This window comes from Falco biarmicus, chromosome 18, assembly GCF_023638135.1.
Source record: "Falco biarmicus isolate bFalBia1 chromosome 18, bFalBia1.pri, whole genome shotgun sequence".
NCBI classification, from domain to species: Eukaryota; Metazoa; Chordata; class Aves; order Falconiformes; family Falconidae; genus Falco; species Falco biarmicus.
The window spans coordinates 3008513-3032074 of record NC_079305.1 but is presented as its reverse complement, the minus strand read 5'-3'; the positions used below and the strand labels follow the sequence as shown (position 1 = coordinate 3032074).

The 23562-nt window shown below is 41.5% G+C and overlaps 2 protein-coding genes and 1 long non-coding RNA gene across 13 annotated transcripts in view; 2 read left to right on the top strand and 1 right to left on the bottom strand.

Moving 5' to 3' along the window:
* CDCA2 (cell division cycle associated 2) overlaps window positions 1–4281 on the top strand; it is a 110923-nt gene extending 106642 nt beyond the window's left edge. The window contains exons 29-30 of one of the 3 annotated variants that reach the window (XM_056362873.1): window positions 1483–2245; window positions 3816–4281. The gene's annotated coding sequence lies outside the window, so the exon portion shown is untranslated. The remainder of the gene's footprint in view (window positions 1–1482; window positions 2246–3815) is intronic. The other 2 variants (XM_056362867.1, XM_056362866.1) reach the window with 2 other exon arrangements.
* The window catches only part of EBF2 (EBF transcription factor 2), a 143991-nt gene that overhangs the window by 5669 nt on the left and 114760 nt on the right, over window positions 1–23562 (bottom strand). For 2 of the 9 annotated variants that reach the window (XM_056362879.1, XM_056362875.1), the window contains 8 exons: window positions 19446–19563; window positions 17547–17677; window positions 16853–16979; window positions 8530–8618; window positions 7354–7419; window positions 7066–7243; window positions 5413–5598; window positions 3723–3890 (listed from right to left, as the gene is read on the bottom strand). In XM_056362879.1, coding sequence (XP_056218854.1) covers window positions 3723–3890; window positions 5413–5598; window positions 7066–7243; window positions 7354–7419; window positions 8530–8618; window positions 16853–16979; window positions 17547–17677; window positions 19446–19563 — 1063 coding nt within the window. Of the gene's footprint in view, window positions 1–2253; window positions 3891–4799; window positions 4808–5412; window positions 5599–7065; window positions 7244–7353; window positions 7420–8529; window positions 8619–16852; window positions 16980–17546; window positions 17678–18758; window positions 18762–19436; window positions 19564–23562 lie in introns of those variants that run through there. The other 7 variants (XM_056362883.1, XM_056362878.1, XM_056362877.1 and 4 more) reach the window with 7 other exon arrangements.
* LOC130160438 (uncharacterized) lies at window positions 8529–14075 on the top strand. Its single transcript, XR_008825993.1, has 4 exons — window positions 8529–8865; window positions 12837–13249; window positions 13345–13559; window positions 13845–14075. It is a non-coding gene; the product is annotated as an uncharacterized LOC130160438 (long non-coding RNA).

Genomic DNA, 23562 nt, shown 5'->3' with positions numbered 1-23562 from the left:
TGACACCCTTAACTTTGTCAAGACAAGATACTAATAATTAGGGTCTTCGAGTCAAACCCTTGTGTTTCTTTAGGGAATTGTGCAGGTGTCCCCGTTGCTAAATTGAGGCTGTTCCGAAGGGTATCAGACTTCAATACCTTTTGGATTGGCTAGGATCGTGATGGTTAATGGAACATCTGACCTTCTGGGGCTTGCCTGCTATTCCTTGTAACTGAGCTTGCATTTTTATGTTGAGATGTGCTGAGCTGGCCAAAGGTAATCTGGGCAGTCAGCGGTCCATGCTGTTCCAGCAGTTTCCAATTTGCTAGCTTTTCCCATCAGCTGCCTTCCATCTGAGATGAGTTGATTAGGCATTTGTGTACTTATCATGCCGTGTTGCGTCACATCACATTACATCTTCCCCGTGCCTTTTTTAAACTGCCTTGACGTATGACATGAATGGAGCACGCAATTGTTCTGATCGGGATCACCTGCTCTCAATTTGGAGAGCGTATAGAAGTGAGCGGTGTCCAGTATGGATTGCTGCTTCTCCTCTACTATCATGTCCTGTTACACTGAAGAATGTATAGCAGATGGCAGGTGAAAGAGGTAAGCGAGAACACATGGCACAGGGGGTTATCTGAGGGTATCCCACATCTTGGCTGTGTGGTGCAGCCCAGAGCCAGTAGATTTGCAAGTTTCCTTTCCTCCCAACATACAGTTTTGGAAAAAAAAATTTTCCAGTGGTACTGTAAACTGTATGGAATAATGGGAATGCTAATCTGAGGGTGATGCTTGTACAGTTCCTTTAGGACTGTTTTAGACTAGTTTTAGACTAGTTTTAATCCAGGTTTAAACGCTGCTGTGGTTAACATAGGTGAAAGCTATAGTCCAGATTTTCATGGCTGCTTGTACGCAGAGTGGCATGCCCTGAGGTGCTGGTAGTATTTCTGATCTTCTCATTGCAACAGGTTGCAGTAAGTAGGATGGAGACAGTATCACCAGGAAACTTCTGAACACAGTAAGTGACCAAAAATACATTGCAAATATGACGTTAAAGCTCAAAAAATCCCACTTGGGGAGATGTTTTCCCCATATTATGGGTGGGAAAATTGAGAGGTAATGTCAAAACAGTTGCCTGATGTGCTGGGGGAAGGAGCCTGCATACACTTACTGCTTGCTCTGTGCTTTTGCTATTCTAACTCCGTCAGTATTCGCCGATGCCTAAGTTTGATAAGTAAGTAAATAAATTGCATTACATTACCAGCACATCTAGTCTTAGTTTACAGTACAGGGCGATGGCCCAGAGAGGCGATTAGCCGTCTCCCATTGCTGCAGCACGGTAAGTCCATTCAAGAAGCCTCTTTGGGACCCTCCTGTTGACTTTCTGGCCACATCTGCCTGTCAGCACTGTGGGAACGTTAATTTGGATATCAGGCTGTGTGTATCTGGATCCTTTCCAAAGCATGTGCTCCCCAGCTTGCATCAATTTAAGTATTTCAGTTGGGAAGAAGAATTTGCATCTATGGCTGAAATAGTTAAATAGTTAGAACGACCTGGCCTAACAAACCTTGGGCAGACGTGTTTGACCCTGCAAAGCAACCGCTGCCTTTGCTGTCAGTCACAGCGGTAAGTCCCGTTGTACTAAGTCCTGTATCTGCTGAAAACTTCCTTAAATAACAGTTGCAGCATATTATTATAGTTACCTATCAGGGTGTTGATGTACAAGGAGATAGCCCACAAGGAAAGGGATATGGTTAATAACTTCTGCATCGGTTTTTCCAATCCCAGGTTACTGCATCTCTACATGCATAAGCGATGTCAGTAAGTAATCGTAACCTTAACTGACAGGTTAATCCTGAACACCTCAAGAGTGGACTTTTGTCAGTAAAAGTGCAAGGATGTGAGGGCTGGGTTTTTAGCCTTGAGATTTTATGTTATACTTAATCTTAAATATATACTTAATATTAAAGTTTCATTTTTAGAATCTTTTATTGATTACTAATTGGCAGATAGAATAAAATATGTTTTTATTTTAGTTTATAGATAATATATTATTTTACTTTACCTGTTCATAAAAGGTAGTAAAAAAAAAAAGAGAAAATCTTTTCCTAAGCAGATGGGGCAGACATGGGTAGGTTAAGGAAAAGGATCAGCTTCAATAAAACGTCAGTTGTTTTTTTTTTTAATGTGTCCTTTTTCCGTCTCCCAGAAACAACGTGAGAGATTTTCTCGCTGAACCAGGTTGTGGTTAGCACTACCATGGGTAAGTCACTTCTGAACAGTTAGGCCTTCTCAGCATAGCATTAGACAAGTTTAGCTTTAAAGCAGGCTTAAATCTGTTCTGAACACACTGATTGTCTTTAATTTACAGCACTGCCCAACTGACTTAAGCTAAATAAGCAAATTATTCTTAAGTTGATAGGCTTTCCTAGTTAAATGTTTAACTAAATCAGTTTAAAATTACATTACCTTGGAACAGTTCCCTAAAACAGCTTAAACCCTCTCAGTTTTTATAAAAATGCAGTGAAATCAATTTATTCCTTCATTAGCTGATACAAAGAACACCACCACTACAAAAAAAAAAAAAGATGGAAAAAGGTGAACTGCAGACCAGGTAGTGATGGTGAGCCTTTAGACACCGTGAACATGCGAAACATTGACAAAGGTAAATCCATTTCTAAACAGTTTAGATAAATAGCTACAATTGTTGGGCCAACAAAACTTTCTATACTTACAGTTTAAAAAATTTCTTCAAATCCTTCTTTCCATCCTCTTTAAACAGAGTGGAAAACAAATTATACTCCCTATCAACATGATACCTGTACATGGGTAGATCAATGTCTTTCATTAATGGGGAGAAGATGATCTTAGAGAAGCAGAGAGTTTCCTGTAATTAGGGCAGGGGAAGAAGCTGTTTCAGAATTCTGTAAGTTAGCTTTTAAAAATGTAATTGATTTTGTTCAACACACTTAGAATTTCCTTATTATATAAAATAATCACAGTTTATGTAAGTCCCTGTGGCCTAGCTAAGGATTTATAATGCACCCAAATCAACAGGTGTGGTTTGTAGGGCTCGTTTCAGAATTACCACTGGCTCTTGGCATGGCTGAATTCCCAGAGTTGTGTTTTCTGTGGTATCTCTAGTGAAGTCTGAAGGAACCAGATGACTTCTCAGGCCCTGTAACGGCTTTTTTTATGGAGACTTGGAGCATATTTATGTGCTGCATGCCCCGCCCCCCCCCCCCCCCCCCCCCCCAGCCTGTTAAAAGAAAGAATTTAGTACAGGTTTCCATTCTTATCTTAATACTCACATTTGTTTTGCAGATCACCTTTAAAAAGGCTGTAAATGTACTATAGGGCTCAATTCCCGGTATGAGCCTAAACCTTGCAGCAGGTTTCGAGACATTGGCTGTTATGTACAGAGCCGTGTATTAACTGCAGGGCAGACGTTTGTTTTACAAGTCTCTGAAGCCTAAGGAGAAGTCATTCCTCACAAAAGAGCTGGTATTGAAATGCAGTGTGGGTCTAATCCTTCTCGGTATAAATGAGTGTCTGTCCCCTGTTGTTTTAAAACCAAATAGACAAAGCTCAGAGCATTGTTTTAATTCCATTGGATCGGGTCAGATTTTCACTACGGAGTCCTGTAACATCAGTGTGATGGTATTCAGGTGGTTACTGTGTTTACCCAGACTAACACAGCGTGCTTTACATGCACAGGCTGAATATTGTACGTTTCTTACCTCTAAACCCATTTCCATTGCCACTAGAGCAGGCAGGAGAAGGAGACCCTTGGGGTCTGATGACAGGAGCAAAGGCACTCTTCTGTTTGACAGCAGGAAAGACGGAAGAGGAGAATGGAAGGATGGAAGAAGTGCTGGAGGAGCCAACTGTTGGACTTGAAGACATTACTGCAAAAGGAAAAAAAAAAGCAAATCCTCATCAGAAATGCCATTATGGAAGTTGGGTAAAACTGCTTTAAAATGTCTGCCTTCTGATTACTCATTTTACTTCTTAAAGATGATCTTATTCTCATATTGAGTCAGCTGGTTACAGTAAGTCTAAACTAGAGAGGTAGTTATATTTAAAAGTTCAGAAAATTCTTATAAAATGAAGGGTGAGGATATCAGAAAATGGTAAGTCATCGAGGGAGGGGGAGAGAGCGTCAATATGAACAAACAGTAGACAGCAATCATTCCTGTGCCCTCCCCAGCTTTTTAAAAATGAAGACTTCCTTGGCTGGAGTTGAGGGGGAATGTTTTAAGCTGTTGCTTAGATTTTAATCTAAATTGGCTTCTTCTTTTTAAAAAGGTATCTTGCAAGAATAAGTCCCATTATATGTGCAATAGCTTAAGCAGCAACTGTTTGCTTACCTCCCAGAAAAATATCAGCTATTTCTCAGCAAAACAAGCAACCAATAACCATATTTTGTGGGGGTTCAAGTGCATCCCCAGGTCTCATGGAAGTACAGTTTGAAATCAGTAAGGAAAGGGCCGGATTTGCAGAGTGTTGTTATTCTGAAGTCAATGCCAAAGCTCCAAAACAGGGGAAATATCAAAAGTACATGAACATCCTTTTGAGTTGCATCTTAGCCTTAAATTACAGCTCAAACTGGGAGGATACTGTTTAGCAGGTTTCAGACCAGCAAGGAGCCTTCATCATCCATGCAAAGTCCTTACGCAGATGGTGTAAATAAAATCATATTTTGCAGGATACCAGGTGTTTTCTGGAAAGGCATGATCCTGACATTATGGGGAGGTACAGCCTCTGTAAGCTACAGTGTAGGTAAATAATTGCACAATAAGTCAATTAGTAAATACCTGTTTAACTGTTCATCCTCTTACATAAAGATTACATACACACAGTCTTGCCAGAGGGAAATCTGGGCATGAAAGGAAGTGTGACACACTCACGGTAAAACTAGTAACTAGAAACACAGTCACACTAACTTCCAGAACTTACTTAATTCCATCATTGTTATATTTCTCATTATCAAGGTGATATAGTTTCACAGCAAATTAATCTACACTTACGCTCGTGGTTATTGCTAGTGCAGTTTCTACACATAAAAATTACTTTAGAGCAGCTTTTACACAGGACTCAGAGTAATCTCTATGTTAAAAACGATGGCTACTTGCTTAATCATCTGAAGTTGCAAATTGTGCCTCATTTCTCACTGTGCCCTTTGCCACCTAGGAATCCGTAAGGATAAAAAATGAAGGAAACACAAGCAGGATTCATCATTTCTCTACTCTTCTTGAAAAATGGGAACATTTTCTAGTTCATACTAAAAAATACCAGAAGACAAATTAGAACCCTTTACAAAAATAACTGCAAACTTCTCTTGAAAGCTATCACTTCCTGCATTTTCTGGTGTGGAAAATTAAAGCAAGAAGGAGCAAGAATCAAATATAGAAGCAGCAAAGCACATACATCCATAGGGGGATCCTGTCGGAGAGCCGTTAATGAAGCCAGGTGAGCCTGGAACGCCCAGGTTTGACATGGGGACGTTGCTGTAGCCATTCATGCTATTGCTGGAAGTGCTGTAATTGGACTGTTGAGGTGTGGAACTGGATGAGTAACCTCGGGGTGAGATGCTGCTTGTATTGCGAATGTAACCTAGAAAAAACGACATTTCAAAGAACGTCAATGGATTTGGCTTAAAACGTTCTCCTGTAGATTCCCTGCTTCAATAAATTACTGATTTAAAACCCAGACCAATTAAATCATTTAAGCAAGTACCATTAAATGCAGTGGTTCTTATGCACGTGCTTTCAAGTTAAGCAATATCAAATTTTAAAACAGTATGGGAAACTAACTTTCTGAAGTGAACTGATGTATATTTTTCCAATCAGATTTGACTTGTGAGAAATTGAAATTTGTTCTAAGACCTGGAAAACAATGTGTGTGCTTACATTTTTCTGAGGTAGAATTTATAATATGTGTGGGACTTTCTACAACTTTAGGGGGGAGGTTATACTTTTCAAATTTTTGACAAGTTACAAATAAAGCAAGGACATTACTAAGCAGAAATTATAACCCATATATAGTTTGCAGCTTGACTTTGAAGATACTTGACTTGGGGGAAAGAATAAGCTGAATAAAAAAAAACAACATTTCAGTCTTAAAAAAAATCACACATATTTGAGAACTAAAATTTAGCCCCTTTTTTCTCCACAAAGAGACTTGAACACCATAGCTATCAGCATTAAAGTACAAGGCTGCTATTACGGCTGCAAAATGTTTTCTTTTCCACCGAAAAGCTTTCATTAGAAAGAAGGGATCCAATAGCTATCTTAAAAGCGTTTACCATTTAGATAGCAAGTCAGGTTATTTCTGCCCATTTATATGATGAAGTTCTAATTCAGGGCGGGTAAGACCTTATTAAAAAAACTAGCAGAATTACCGCATGACACCTTTTAACGTGGCATATGTAATATTAATTTCATATGAAATGGTTTTACTGCCTTAGAGTGTTAAACATGGCTATTCATGCAGTCAGCTACAGACTGTACGTTACTGGAATCGAGTGCTAAAAATCAAAATGTCCAAGAGTCAGAAAATGCCCAAAGCTGACATTGCTCCCATGATGTATTACTGATAATACATCATTTTATGGCAAGTTTTCTAATAATCAATAGTATATCTGGAATAAATTTAATACATGCAACATATGCAAGTTAGTAAAACTAACACTGAAAGAGAAGCCTTAAAAAAAACCAACAAAAACCAACAACAACAACAAAAAAACCCCCAAAAATCCCCCACCTCTTTAACTGTGACACTTGCTGTCCTTGTCTTCTATGTAAACAGAGATTAAAAAAAAAAAAAAAGGATACTGAGGGGAGCAGGGAGACAATTCAGGGTGAAGTTGGTATCCAAAAATACTCAAGCATTATTTCAGCCCTAGCTAATCTGGTGACTGGAACCTGGTGCAGACAGAGCATCACCCCAGTTGGCAGCACACCCCCATTTCTAATGCTGACAGTGGCTGGGCAGGTAGAGAAGTGGAGAAACGCCTATGGAAGCAATCGCGATTTGGCTTTTTGTTGCCGAAATTAGCGCTCTGCTGCTTGCAGCGCTTACCTTGGTTGTTCCCCTGCGTTGACTCTGAAATGCTGACTCCTAGCTGGCTGCCGTAGGAGTTAATTCCCATCATACTGCTGTGAGCAGGAGAGCTAGAGAGGGCAGGGATCTGGGCGGGATTCCTTGGTACGCTGTAGAGAGCTTCTGCGATGTCTGCAGCTCGTTTCAGAATGATGTCCTGCAGCAGGAACGGGACAAGTTAGAGCCGTGCTTGGAGGAACCGTCTAGCGTTTATTACTGAGGCTGAACATGTACCACTCCACGTTGAGAGCAGTCAGTCGTTCTGACCTGGTTGTTGTGTGGCGTCCCATACAGGGCTTCAACTAGGTCAGCAGCGCGTTTCAGCAGCATTTCCTGGCGGGCGAGCAGAGAGAGTTGGCATTTAACAGGAGCGGATTTCAGTGCAAACCAAACCAGGGACTAGTGCTTTCCGAAGCGCCTAGCCTTTGTGCTCGTTCTGGAAACGGGTCTCCTAGAGAGACGCTATTTGCGGCTTATCTGCAGAGCTGAACCTTTCCCAGTATCCCAAACTGGACCCCCAAGCCGCCCGTCCCTGGGGAGGGGGCCGGCGCTGCGCCCGCCCCAGCGGCTCCCGGAGCTCTCCAGCGTCCTGAAGCGGCGCTGCCCGCCCCCGCTCCCGGCACGGGGACCCCCTCCAGGCATCCCCGTGTAAACAGGAATTCCAGCCCCTGCTGGACTTCCATACATTCTTCCGCACACAGACACATAAAAATCGGATTAATCTCCGCATCCGCTTATTTTTTTCTCGATAATGGTAACCAAACAAATAAAACACTTAAGCTAGTCGGTCACTTCTGTTACTCCTGGTTGTAGGAGAAAAATGTACACAGTGTACTCTCAGAACACGCGAGTCTTTCATTGAGCAAAGATGATAATAGGCACTAAAACATAGGAATATATTACTATATATCGGAATATATATATAGGAACATACAAGATTATATATATTCATGCCACTAATGTGCTAGGTGCTGCATCAGCATAGCAGGCGCTATTACAGACACATAAAATCCTGAGCTGTTTCAACACATGCTTACTGCAGTTGTTGCTACAGAAAAAGTTGAGCTTTAAGCGTTTTTTACCAAAAGGCTGTCTTAAGATTGGACCTCTGCAAGAAATCTTTGGTGTCTATCATGTACCATTTAGGTTCAGAGGTTTGCAAGTAGGGATAAATGCAAAGGACCATAAACCGGGAAGATAACCCGCACTGGGCTCTCATTTTAGCAGCAAAAGAAGGTCCCAGGCAGTGTTTGAGCTCTAACAGATAAAAATTACTGGTAGCTGTGGGTTCTACACGATCAACTTCTCATTTGACCTACATCTAATTGGTGAACTTACGTTCAGGTGTAATTGTCATGTAAGATACAATTTTGTCTCTTTTATGAGTTTAGAAGTGAAATAACATATTTAGTGGACTCAGTGAATGGCTTAAAAATATTTTACCTTAGCTAGTCTTTCAGGGTCACCGGGATGTCTGGGGATGACCTTCTGCAGTCTTTGGAAGCCATAATCTATGGTAGGTTCATTTAAAGCTAAAAGGAAAACAAAAAAGCCCCGTATTATACAAGCATGCATCTTTGTATTGACTCTAAGTTCCATTACCTAAGAAAGGTGGATTTCACAGCTTCTCCACAGAAAACCTCTCCTTGCCTGGGTTCCTTGAAGGTGCCCATTGCCTACTGCTCAGGCAAGCCCTGACCGCTCTACGTAAGACAGGCTAAATAACGAGCTAAGCTTTACAAGAACTTCTGCATGAGGCTCCTTAATCTCCTTTCCAAGGTAATACTTATGCTAATGCACATTAGAACAGCTCTTCTACTATGTTCGTTATACAGTCAGAAATCAAGAGTAACGTATTTGCTCCTCTAATAAACACATTATACACCACCCCCAACATTTTGCCATCACAAACTAGGGCACAGCTATTCATTAGGTACATTGACTTCTCCAGTTACGTATGGCTATTATGCATACATAGCCATTTCCCTGTAATGATGTTACTCTCTAGTGGATAAACCAAGATGTTTTGACCCAGATCCTCAGTTAGTAATAGCTGGTAGAGCCCTACTGGCATCGCTGATGATTTCATAAAACTTCAGCCACTTTAATATTCTCTACTATGAAATCATGGCAATAATAATCTAATTTCTGATTATTCAAAATTAAACTCCAATTGAAATTAATGCTGAAACCAGAAGTCAGTTCTTTAGCATTCTGCATGCTGATAGGTTTTGACTGCCTCTAATACATCAGGATTACTAGTGTTTATAATAGTTACAGGTACAGAATTTTTAGAATTTCCTTGTACTTCAGAATGTGCATCCTAACTCAAATGACACACTCACGCAATCACATGCTGAGAATCTTGCTAAGAAATCCATGATGTATTTAAGAAGTAGCATATGCAAATCCTTTAGTACTATCCTCATTCAGTACCAGCTTCTAGCCTCTTGTACCATTTGTGGTTCTTTTTGAAAAAGATTTTTTTTTAAATAACTGGTGACATCAGCACAGCTGAAAGCACCCGATCGCAAGAGATGATGATGGCATTTTTTGAATCTTCCAAAATATACTCAGCACCTTACAGGGTAACCATGTCGGGCACCAGAAGAATGAAACTATCAACTGAGACAGACTATTACACTGATCCAGATTCTCAGTTTATCTGTGTCTGTCTTTGATACAACAACATGAAGGTAAAAGGTCATATTCCCCACTGAGATACATTTTATATTTACTTTTTATTAAATAATTATGGCATGGCATGAAGTTTAAATATTACAGGAGATAATCAAGTGGGAATTGAGTAGAGAAAACCCAGACCTGAGAATTTAGTCTGGCTATACTTAGAATGTCTTTGCTCTCCACTGGGAGCCATTCTGGTTTGCTTAAGGAGTTTAATAATACACATTTCAACTGCCACAGAATCTGCATCCCATTTGGGAAGAGGGTTTTTTTGGGGGGTGGGGGGTGGGTGGCAGGGGTGGGTTTGCCAATAATCCTGAGAATTGTAGACCAATTCTCTCAAGAGCCTATACATCATTATGTGCCATTTCTCATCTTGATTACAAGTCTAATCAGTTATCTATCACAAGCTAAGCAAAAGCAATGTAAAACATATAGGAATTCAAACATATATGTATACATAGTCCACTAAAAATAGCTAATGGGAATATACAAAATGCTAATTCAGGAGAAGAAAATGGCTATTATTCAACAAACATTTTCCAGTGGATCGACATGGACATTTTCATTCTGACAGAGAAACAGCAGCAAACAGTTTCTCAACAGTGTTGAATTGTTTTAAGAACTCCTCAGCCACTTTGAATCAATGTATATATTATGTCTTTCAGCACAAAAGGTTTTCTGTACAGTTTGCAACAAAATTGCCTACTAGTAGTTTTGCTCATTAATGAAACAAAAATACCTCTGTCAAATCCCGTTAAAAACCAACATCCAACATTTGTAGAAGTAAATGGCACCTTTTCAACTGAAGGGCAAGATGTAGGATCCACCAGCAAGTTTAGATAGCTTCATCACAATACCACTTCCACCGAGAAAAGAGCTACTGGATCAGTAGTGATTTATCTACACGTTACCTAGAAAGATGCCAAAATTATAGCCAAGTGCTCTTGAGTTCACGGATTCAGAGACCATAAAGGGGTCTGACACAGAAGCAGGCTGCTCATTATTTCCTACAAATCAGATATCTGAAACGAGCCCCCCAAGAAAACTGATTCAGGTACAGCAAAATCCCTCTGGCAACTCTCAAACCCAGTGTTTCAGGCACAGGAATCTCCCAAATTTCCCGGAGCATAGTTTACAAAATCGTGCATGACATAACGTATGTAGAAAAAGACCAACCATCTCGTGAATAAACTAAATTGTTGGTTAATCTATAAACCTCACTCTAGCATAACTGTTTTAAGAACAGAGTTGTTACAGTCAGCAGCAGGGGGAGGTCTGCATGCTCCATAGTCTGCCAGACTTTATTTATGACAAGTTTCAAATAAAGTATGGCACAGCGCTTCCTCTTTTATATTGTTCCTTATCCTCCCAAATCCATGCTTTCATTTTAAATACAAGTCTCCAGCTATTATGACTCACTGGAACAGGAGAAAAAAAAAAATCTTACACTTGAACAACTGATGCTGTGACATCTGTCTGCATTTGCAAAACCTGAAACAACAGCTCAGTCCCATTCATCTCAATGGGGACTGACTCAGATACCAAATGATAACAGTGCTGACATTTAAAGTATTAATTATTTCACCACACATCAAAGCACATAAGGCTGTCGAAGGAAGATGATGTTATGAAGATCTGCACAATTTACCGTGAGTGACAGCTCATTCTGATATTGCCCGTGTACGCCTTGGGAGCTGCGCACTCCCCCTCTCTGCTAATCGAAAAATAAGGCCACATTCAAGGGCCTTAGTGACGTCCTGCACCTCACCTTTGCTTTACTCCCAGAAGCAGACCAAGGGCAACAAGCCCTCTGTTTGCAAAGCAGGAATGAGAAGAAACGAAGTATGCGTACCTCTCGAGGTATCCTGAACCCAGAAAGCTGAGCCAGAGGGACCGTAGTGTTTGCAGGTGATGCCTAACCTTCTCGCAGATGGTAACAGAGAGAAAAAGGCACTGGTGGCCTTAACGCTTGAATTCCAGCTTTGCACTAGTGACTACCTGCACTCCAGCCAGCCGCCGAGAGGTGCTTCGTACTGACCCCACGGAATTAAACGTTCCCACGTTGCTGGCTACAGAACCTCCTTGCTGTGATCGCACTAACCCTGGGCTCGGGAGGTGCACACGTGCTGGGCAGCCTACCCGAGAGGCACGCTGTGGTCCAGAGTCGGACGGATGCTGCCAGAAGTGCCCGGCAGCGGTCCCGTGTTGGCCATGGCTGTTCCAAACACCTTCCCAACGCAGCGTTGCCTACTATCGCACGTGTCTTTCATAGGTTAAAGCAGTGGCAGGAGCAAATGCTTTCCGTCACTTCAGTCGTGTTTTGGCCAAGGGAACTCGATCTTCCAGTTTGTAGAGCTCACTGTGTCCTTCTAAGTGTTGCTTCCCACAAGCAGATAACAAGACCTTTTCAAATCTACTTACAAGCTTTAGCAAACCAGTACCCTCCTATCCTTGGTATCTGGCACAGAGATTGATACAGTACAACCTGGGAGTCCAACATATCCTACAGATTATTTTATATTGCATTGCCCTGACAAGTTAACCTCTGGAGAATTTCTGCTTAGCAAGGAAAATTATGTTCAAAATCTCCCTGATACACACATTTCCAGGTTAGCACCTCTATGGCAAAGTAAATGCAGAGCTACAATCAAACTTAAGATATCAAAGCCTACGAGACTTATCCTCAGCTGGCGTAAACTGATGTAAGCATTATTAAAGTCAAGGGAACTATAATGGAACTACTTAGTGCGGCAGAGAATTTGAATTTGTGTAGTATTAAAAGCAGAATATGAGGCAACTGCTAGATTAGCAGCAGAGAACAAAACGTCTTACTGTCGTAGGAACAGCTGATGAAAGGGAAGTAATTCAGAATGTGGAGGTGTATATGCCACCTGGATCCTCACCAGATTAAGGTACTCCCAGGGACTAAATGTCTAGTTGTGGTGGTTTAAAAATAGGCTTTTCATCTCTCACTTTAAGTATATGCTTAACTACTAAAGTATGTAAGTCAGTTCAGCAACTGCCATTTCCATCTAAACCCCATTTCTCTCTGTACTCTCTAGGACACCGTTAGATGTCCATAGAATCCCGTTGGCCTCACTCTTGCAGAAGTTTTCCATCTGGGAACCTTATGGAAAAGTCCACACCACATTTCGGCGATGAGAGGAGTTTGATGGCTGAGTTGCAGCACCCTGAATGATAGCACTTAAGAGGGGAAACGCTGACAGAACCATAACTACAGCAGTGCTAGCACAGCACACTTTGCAAGGAGCTGATTATAAATGCACATTACTGGACGCATATGAGCTCCCGTAACAGCTCCGCTGTGGCATTTAGATTTACCCTTGGAATTTATATCTAATTTTTATATTCATCTTTTCAACGGTTTATCATTTTCTTCTTCAAACAACCTATCTTACTGTGACTCTTAAAAAAAAAAAAAAGAAGAAGAAGAAATAATCTCAGGTGTAATCAGGTCGAGCATTAATATTTGATTGTGTATTAAATACGGAGGGCATAGGCAGATGCACACAATACTAAGATCATTGTTTTTCTGTTTCCATGTTTTAGAAGAGAACTGGTGGTGTGGTGATTGCAGGGTGTGCCTAGAACCTGAGAGATCTGCTTCCTTGCCCAGCCAGCTCTCCTGCATTACACAGGCAAGCAGGTCGTCTTCCCTCGTCCTGCTGGAACATGGTCTCACCCACGAAATGGAAGCGTGTGTCTTTCTGGAACAGGTTGCCCATTCTGATGCAGAGAGGCCCTGATGAACCCACCAAAGTCTGGTTTTGTATGAATAATTATTTTTGTTATACCTGGCAAGTACCTACAGCCAGCTACTCAGTATTTTTCCTATGACTTGACCCTTCAGTGCTTTTCATCTGAGGTTATACCTCAGCACTTAATAGTTACAAAGGACTTAATCCAACATGACCTGATAGTACCAGGGCTGCTAGTTGTTACTGCTCTTACTAGTTCTGACAGAACTACATCTTCTCATGCTTGCAGTTTGCAGGATTTCACAGTTTTCAGTCTCCTGGGCTTGATGTTAACGTCTCTGCATTTCTTAGGTTTTTGCCAAGTGCAAGCTGAATGTAAAGGGAAGGTATTTAGAGGAGAAATTCTCATTTACGGAGGCAACAACAGTTCAAAAGGGAAGTGATCTTATCTCCAAAGCCCCCTGCATTCTCTGCAGATGTTACCTACAAACTTTGCGACAGCTCGGAGGAATAGATCGCAATATAAAGCACTAAAAGTATCAAGAAAATAATAAACTTCAATTACCACAAAAAACCCCCAGACTTTTGTTGTGATGCACAGGACAGCCTTACCAAAAATTATAACATCTACTGAACTTTCCTCTTCAGTATTTTATATATGATATTTGTCTGCTACACTGTACCCAACTGAGAGCTGCTCTTCTGTGCTGCCACTGAGTACCTTTCACAGAGCACTGGGGATACACTCATGCATGTGGTGGGCAGCATCACCTAAACAACCTGGTTTGCTGAGGCTAGCTTCTGGTAGCTTCTCTGCTGTCTAATAACCTGGTTGAGCTCTTCACCCTTTTTTTCCATGGAAGATTTATTCAGATCTTTCTTTCGGTTTTCTACTTTCACAAAAATTGGTGCTGGAACTGCACATCTTTGATGCTCCCGCCTTTCTGATAAAATGCAATAGGAATTGGTCAAGAGGTTCAAAAGTTGCTGTGGAAGTTCTGAAGAAGACTTCAAGGCAGAAGGAATTCAACTGCCTCAATCTGGCTTGCTTAGGTTAAAAATCAACGCATTTGTTCACAGCAGGATCGCAGCAGCTTTCTGATAGCACAGCCGCAGAAAGAAAAAAAAAATGCCACCATGTTATTTTCATAGCTTCGAAGTTGTTTTTACTGCTATTAGTAGCAACAACCTGGGGGAATTGATTACACAGGTGAGCCTCTACCTAATGGCTGTGTTTATCATTTTGCCTGCCATGGTGGGAGAACTGCAGGTTCTTGAATAGAAAGACTGAGAAGTTGCCTGTTCACCCTCACTCTCACAGCTCGGCATCTTCTGTGAGATGCTGTTTTCTAACATATGGCAGTAAGCACCCACTCACTCCTCGGAGAACGCTAACAGCCCTATGCCAACAACAGCAATAAAACAGGGGTAGTATATTTAACTTTCTTCTCTTCTGCTGGCTCCCACATACATCCTCATGTCCTTGTTTGTGGAAGCGCTCTAATTAACATGTCAAAGAACTGCTCTGCAGTCTGACTCAAGTTCCCCCTAGACGGTACAAATAAGTCTTGCACGTAAAACAGCTTTACAATGATAAGAAGACTTCTTCACAGAGGAATGCGCATTCCTATCACACATCTCTGTACCGCTCCGTTCCTAAACCTCTTTCGGCACCGCGTACCGCCAGCGCGCAGACGGTGGCCCTCAGTAATGCTTGTGTTGAAGACACAGGGAGAGGAAGGCCTCCAGAAGCACAAACTAGCACAGAAGAACTTTACATTTAAATCTGTAATCATAACAATAATAAAGAATTAACAATTTCTCCTTCTCTCAAAGTAAAGGCATGGTGCGCAGCCCCACGCTGCACAGGAATCAGTGATGCTCCTGCTCTGCTCAAGGAGCACGGGCTGGCATCTTTCACCCATTTGATGGCTTTGCCGGTTCTCTGTCAGGAAAAAACCAGTTTTAACCTGCTCAGACATCAGATTCAACTTTTCCCAGAGACCAGCAAATCAAGGCACTGCCTTAGAAGAAAATGTATTTCTAACGCTTTTGGCCCGATCCTGATCTCCCAAGGAATCATTCCAGAATGACTTTGGACTGCACTGGGGTTACACTTTGGTGCAAAATCAGAGGAAAGCCCTAACCTCCCTGAGCATGATTCAAAGTCGCTTTCAGTCAATGGGTATCGTTTCAGTATCTTCAATTAACTGCGAATCAGACTCTATCATAACAAAAATGATCCTTTGCTAATTAAGCTTATATTTCATTAGGGCACCTAGTATAATTGAAGGCTTAATTGTTGCTGAGGGTTTCTAGGTGTGGCACATACATAACTAAACATTAATTTAGCATCTGTACTAATAAAGGGTATATAAAACAGCATAAGACAGCAACAAGATCTTCACAAATCATCGGTTCTTTCCAAAGTCCTGAAGCTTCAAATTTTCGTTCCAATTCGCTCAACAAGTGGACAAGTTTTTACCTCAGAAATTTTAATAAAAAATTTCCTGGATCTTCATTATTATTTTTTAGTTAAATTATGATTTAAAAGTTGACAATTATAATACACAAAGATTATTTAATGGTGGTAAGAGGCTTTAAAAATTTGATAAATCTTTCCACTTTGAGAAATCTGAATATCATTTGGTGGGAGCAAGTCATTCAACTTAAATATAAATCCACCCTTTAGAACTGGGCACACCATTATTCTCCAGTCCTGCTTCATAGGCCTCGGAAACTTCAGTGTATATATTGTGCCATCAGTGTTACTACTGGTACTGACAGTGCAATGAGATGGTCATCTGGTCCCACCTGATTTTTTTCTTTCAGATCTATAGTTAATGTTCTCCTGCTAGCAGAGGTAAATATAGGGCACTAAATAAGTTGGTATTCCATTTAAGAATAATAAAAAAAAAACCCAACAGATTTATTTTCCACTCAGTTCGTTGGCTTCTTTCAATAAAAATGCTATCCTTGTCCTCTGGGATTATCTTGAAAATGAAAGGTTACCCCCAGCAAGAGGGAAATGTAAAATAAATACTGTTATAAATAAAACATCTTCCAGCATGTAGAACAATCCTATCATGTTCCTGTACCCTCAACATACCTAAGGCAGGTCCACATCATAACAGCTTGAGCTCTAATCTGGAAAAAATATTAACATCTGTAATAACAGTGCCTTAGCACCTCTGCACAACGGTGAAGCTATCTCCTTCTGTCTCCAAATGTCCCAACTAGCAGAGTGGCCTTCAAACAGCAAAAGGCTAAAGCAAGCAAGCAGAGAGGTGTCAATACTGATTTCCAAAACAAATTGGCTCTGAGCTGGAGCTCCTCCAGTGCAAACGGCAATCACCTACCTGTGTAAATAAACCTGCCCGGTGCGCCTTTGCAAAACTGTTTGGATTTGTATGATAATGTCACTTCAACCACTCCGGGAATGTGGCGTGGAGGTGTCTGCACTCGAATGGCGTGAGGTGTGATAAGCTAGGAAGTAACAAAAGGAGAGGCGCAATTAGGACATGTCTGTATTACTCCCCCCACTTTCACTTTTCTCCTTCCAAACATGCTTTATGAGTAAATGCATTGCTCATTCTTATATAGGAGACATTATAGACCAGGCAAGTGACACAGCTGGTCTAGTTCCTTGCCTCCCAGAGAGGAAGACACATTTTATAATAAATTGTCATCAAGAATATTGTACTGCTTACGCCCATTAGTTAATTGCTGGCTTATTTCTGGACCCAGAGGGAATTCTTTCTCCTTCCCAAACCTTTCCGTATTTCGTTACCTTTACCTTTCTCCAGACACCTAGAACCGTTCAATTCCATTCTGGATCATCACTGAGCAGTTGGCTTCAATGACACCACATAGCAAGAAATTCCACAAAGAAAACCTGTTCCATGAATTTCCTTCACGCAGGTTTATCTGGCCCGCCTGACCCGCCACCAGTTTTGTACCGGTACTGGCACAGGAATTACCAGTGTTCCCCCGCACTTTCCTGGGAAAAGGAATGTTGCCGCCTTTTAGCCATAGGGAGGCACCTCTACCCACCTCGCTCCAGACAAGCATGGTTCCAAACACAACTTGCAGCCCATCAAAGAAGTTGTCTCCAATAATGATGACCATCGCCCCCCCTGTAGTCCAGCCTTCACTTGGGCTGATTGCTTTGATGCACGGCGTGGCTAAACAGAACAAAAAGAACATCAGAGCATCACATTATGGCAGGGGGTTTTGCCCCACGCCGCTTTGACACTTTGCAATAATGGGTGTAAACTCTTGCAGCACTAAACTCAAGCAACTTCGGTGCACGTCAAGCACTCCTGAGTCATGTTGATGCCAACGGCAGCTGAGAGCAGCTTCACCTGCACGCTCCTGGGAGCCTCCACTGCTGCGGCTTCACGGCCGGCAGGAATGCCCTAGTGCCCGAGGGCATTTCCCCTCCGGCCGTTCACCATTCCACAAACCCCAGTGAATAAATAAATAAATAAATACATAAAAAGCATGTTTTCTGCCCTGCTAGTGTTAATTACTTGCCTATTCATTACTGGCACTTAACATTGTGTCATTAAAGCCTAATAGGCCAACTGTAGTGGGTGTAAAAATGAAATGCTTAGATGATTGTGCAGAGGCTGTTTAAAGAAAAAAATATACCAAGACTACTCATTAGCATATGATCACACAAAAGCCAAACCCAGTGGAAAGAGAGATTGATTAAGATTTATTGAGTTTATCAATGGGTAAAAAAGATACAGGAATATCAAATGTTTCCTCCAGTTCCTACCAGGAGACAATTTCTAATAATTTTCTTGATTTTATAGAGTAGATTTTTTTTTTTTTCCTTCTCTCTTCCATATGTTCAAGGCCTCTGGACTATACATCCCATCAGGAACCCAATATGGTTTCCAGGCCATAACCAAAGTCAATCCATCACTCCATTCCCAATGTTGACAGGGTCAGAGGTGGAGGGGAACTTTGGCAGTGCTCCAAAAACATGAGACTCCTTTGAACAGCCAGTCAATCACATCCAATCAGTCAAGGAAAAACTGGATGGCTTCCTAGGCTAGGAATCCTGGGATTTTCCTTCTACCATTTCACTGCCCGCTGGGGGAGAATTAACACCACTATGAATTCTTTACTGATTCAATCATTTTCTTCCAGTTCATTAATTCTTCTTTTAGGTTGATATAGGGCACAGTTAAGAAGTGGGGCAGCAAAACATTATAATGAAATAATATCCTTGCTTGTCTTTTCTACTAACATCACCAGCTCTTCTCACTTTCACTAGCTGCAGGGGAGGGAAAAGCAGACACAGATAGCATTTTCTAGTAATTTTGTGTACTGTCTGCGTGAGAGAGGTGGAATGCGTTGGTAATGAATGTATGGGAAGAGGGAGAGGAGGGGCCAACCACTTTGAAGCTGAACAGATACAAGTATTTGTAATTGCTTTAATATAGTCCAAAACCCATCCTGTAGCCGGCCATGAGTCTTCCTTAGCCAAACAAACTAAAATCAATTAGTGTCAGTTCCCTTCTGTGCATTGTTATGCTTTGCGCGTAGTTTGTTTAAGGGAACTAGTGACACTTTTTCATACACATCTTGTGCTCTAACAGTTCTGTTTAACTAAGATGTCATGTTGCCTAATTTGCCTGAAATCAAATCTACCCCAGCTGAGCGAGAAGTCTGAAATTTAGATAATACTTAGGGTTTCTACGGTTTTCATCTTTGCAGTACAAACTAATTAGTAAGGGGGGGGGGAGTCTCTTAGATGTAAAGAGGATCACATTTTGCATGTAGTAGACACTGTTTTCCTGCCTCTTCCATCTCTAAACCCCCTGAGGTTCTGTAGTTCCCCCTTAGCGCTCCTTCCCTCCTGAAAACAAACAGAAATTGAAGAATGGCTAACATGTTTTTGCATTCATTTGCATACTGTTCTTCATACACCCATCCTACCTTCTGAGGGGTCAAGCCTCCTTGCTCTCCGTCCATGCTTGGAGTTGTTGTGAACAAACATGTTGTCAGACACTGCCAGCACATGCCCATCAACGTTCACTGTTGTTGATAGCACAACCTAGATATATTTGGAAAGGGAAGAAAAAGGAAGCAGGTAAATTATGTACTTTGAAATTCAACTTACTTGTTAAGTATTAATTACTCAGTTTAGTTAAAACCCTGTTCTGTTTGTAAAATGGCATCACCTCCTGCAGGGTTTACTCCCTAACAAGAAGGGGAGAAAATATTTTCAGCCTTCAATCCCTGCATTAATTCCATTTAACACAGCATCCTAAGGGCCGTATAAAGTCCTTACCGTATAATGAACCAGCTACCGCAGATGGCCCTAAATTTAGTTTCCTATGATGCACTGTAGCATAGCTGATGGCAGAGAGGGCTATATATACCAACCAGGAGGGCAGGCTGCAGAGCACCACAGCAATTTGCCCTCTGATACATACACGCAGATTCAGAGCCATCTGCTGTACTGTGCACACGGGCAGATCTATCTGCATCTGCTCCGAAAATACAGGTCTCCATCGGCTAAGCAAAATGGAAAATCCTCCGATGTGAAAACTACCTAATATCGTGTCTGGGTTTTGACATATGCGTGCTTAGTGCCTCTTGCCCGAGGACCCCAAATCAAGCAGCAGTTTTTAAACCCTAGCCTCTGTGACTTATGTTGCTGGGCTCCGATAGCACATCAATTCTTAGAGGAAGTAACCGTAGATGTTAATTAATCCCACTCAGTTTTCCCTTAATACAACATCCAAAGCTGTAAGTCCTATAAAGCCAGAAATATATCTGCCTTTAAACCACAAACTTTTAGGAAAATGTGAACAAGCTGTGTTTTACCTACTGAAAGAAGGTGCATCTTACTGAAACTTTCAGGTTTCGACCGTTATTCGGTGTAAATCAGCTTAACTCCATCCAGCTGCCGCACAGCTATAGTCATTCACAGCTCCTGAGAACCTCACCCTGGGTGTGTGCATCAATTCTCCCAGATACAGCTGTCCTAGCCTAGGTAGGAGAAAGTCATGCCCTAATTGTTGATAAAACTGTCTCCAGCATATAGCAGGAGAAACCTTGCCCTTCTACTGGATTATGCTAGCCTAAAGAATACGTTCTTTCTTTCTTGAGACAAGTTTAATTCATTCCAAAAGGCTCTTGTCATACTGTACTCTGATACTTCTCAAGCATTCTTGTCACAAAATGCGTTGCTTTTGCGTGCCAACTGATTTCATCATTGCACATTTGGGTGGAGTGAGACTCCCATCCAAAGTGAACGTTTCCCACATGACATAGCTGAGCCCACTCAGATGCACTTCATTATTTTCCGTTAAACAATGGAAATAAATTTTAATCTCTCACTGGCCAGCACAGAGCACACTATGGCATCAGGGGAATAGACCTGAATTATTCCAGTGTCTGAAATATTTACGACAAGTGTTTAAATTGTAACCAAATGTAAATAAAAAGTATATCATCTATATACAGTTACACTATATAATATATACATATCTGAACTCACATACACAAGGTATGCAGGCGATAAACACACACCCACATGCTCTCAGTATGAGATCTTTATAATATGTGCAGACTTCAAGTGTGCACACACTCCCTGTTGGAATCACCATTTGGGTGTAAGTGTCGCACCCAATACAAGAGCCTCATTTCGCTCGGAGTTGTAGAGATGCCTGTAACGTGAGTAACAGCAAAAAGAGCCCTCTGCTTAGCAGATAACTGCTGAGCATCCTCCATTCCCTGAGCCAGAAGGAGGGGAAGATGCACTTTTAGACCTCTCTCCTTGAGTGCTTCCATTTTTATTCACCTCTCCCACTCATCACAGGAGGGTCAAAGCCACTTGGCATGTCACAGGCGGGGACCTAGGGCAAATAAATACAGCATTCTCAGGGACAGGGCAAAATGCGAAGTTCAGATCTGGATCAGAACATTCTCAGAAGTTTGGGGCCTTACTCGCAGCAAGCTCTACGGTACTGCTGAAATCCAGCAGAGACCTTTGTCATCTTTGCCAGCCAACTCAATATCAATGATGTGGAGCGAGAACATGTGAGCTTATGGTCATAAAAATTACTGAACTTCTTCACTTTGCTCCGGTCCTTCCTTCTTGCCTGGTTCAGATGACAACCCAATTGTTTTATACTGAAGACTAAAAAACAATGTTTTATGGATAAAAGGAAGAGGAATGTGCATTCCACTATGGTCTCTAACTCCCAGGCCCTTCCCTTTCACAAGCCAACTGCTTTCCCCCAGTGAGTATTTCCTGGGTCATGAAGGGTGACCCTTTCCATCTGGAATCAATCAGTCAACTCCTGACAACTTCCTGAAACACCTCACTCCATTTCCTGTTCTCTCCCCCTTCTCTCTTTCCCCCTGGTTTGCTTCACTCTTCAAAACTGCAGGCCACAGCAGCTTAATGTTAGAGGGTCAGACACAGTTAGACTCCAAAACACTACACAAGAACACCTTTGACCTTCAAAAATCTTTACATCTTAGCTAAACAAATCAAGGTCAACGTTTCTTACCATTACCTTGTTAACCATTTCTATGCATTTTTGCCAATGCCCTTCTGAACACGTATTTATCAATAACACTTGTTCTCCTAACATCGTAAAACATACCGGGCCTTTTTTTTTTTTTTTTTTTTTAAACCTGTATTTAGTGCCTATGAAAGGTGATGTGCAAACTCCCCATGAGATTTAAATTCTCAGATTTGGCCACAGCACTGGCAAATGGTTTTGGTGCATTTTGCTTTTCCTGAGCTGACGGCACTTCTTCTTGTAAATGATAATTTGGCTTCTATGCCTATTCAGTCGATGGTCTTTTCCCTAAAATCAGGAGTTAATGCAAAATGTAATCCTAAGGGAACGATTTGAGAACATCAAAATATGTTAGGTAGGCCATGGATCCCACTAATTGTAGCCAAGGGCCAAATCTGACACAGACAGCACAACGACTGAAGATTTCGTGCCACCCAACAGCTGTATCGAGCCGTCAGCTCAGCTGGAGTTTCAGAGGCCAACCAGGCTAGCAAGAAACAGACAGGGCCATGTGTTATTCCCTCATCCATCCAAAGGTAGGCTCCATCTCCAAGAACAGCGAGGGAGTTACAGGCTTCCGAGCAGCATTTTCAGCAGTTCTTACGGTTCTCCCTGCAAATCTGCAAGGGTCTTGCGATTAGCTATGAAGCCACAGACATAAAACAATGGTTCCCCAGCAGTACTGAAGAAATGCATATCCTGTATCTCGACCTTGGGTTTGTTTCCCAGATGGATTACTGCCACACAGTAATCCCTGCTCAACCACCACAATGAGGGTTCACCTACCATGACATTCAGACAAACTGACTTCAGAATGTGAAACTGAGGTTCTCTGAGCTGCACTGCCCCTCTTTTGCTTCCCTGCATAGGTCAAAGTGTTGTATTTCTCTACAGACTTTTACCTGCATGCTAGAATTTTTCCTCCCCCCTCTACACATGATGTCAGGATTTCTATATACTGAAGTACACTCCTCTTCAAATCACATACATGCAACTAAATACACATCATCGTATATATAAAAGCTGTATCACTCATAGACACCTATTTAGACATATGGTACAAACATTCCAGGCATACAGGCATTTACTTACATGTAACATATCTCATCACTGTGTAAATGATCTCTCTCAAAAAATTCCTGTTACCATTCCAAGTGTGGAAAAAATTCTTTATGACACTGTACATCTGGAAACAATATTACATTCCTGATGCACTTTCCCTTAAAACTCTCTAGTCACTGCACCATGTTATTTTAACTTTTCAAAAGAGTAACTACTATAAGGATTTAAAAAATTATCATCATTATTATTATTTTCCAGCTGGGTGGAAGAAAATATGTCAGGCCTCATCCTGCTGTCTTCACTTGGACAGGGCTCCCATTGATGTCAATAGGCGTTTGGGCTGAGCGAGTAATACAGGAGTAGATGTTAGAATATAACGTGTTTGCTTCATAGTTGGATTAGGAATAAGATAAACAATGTGAAAAATGCCAGCAGCCTCTCTCAGTTCAAAA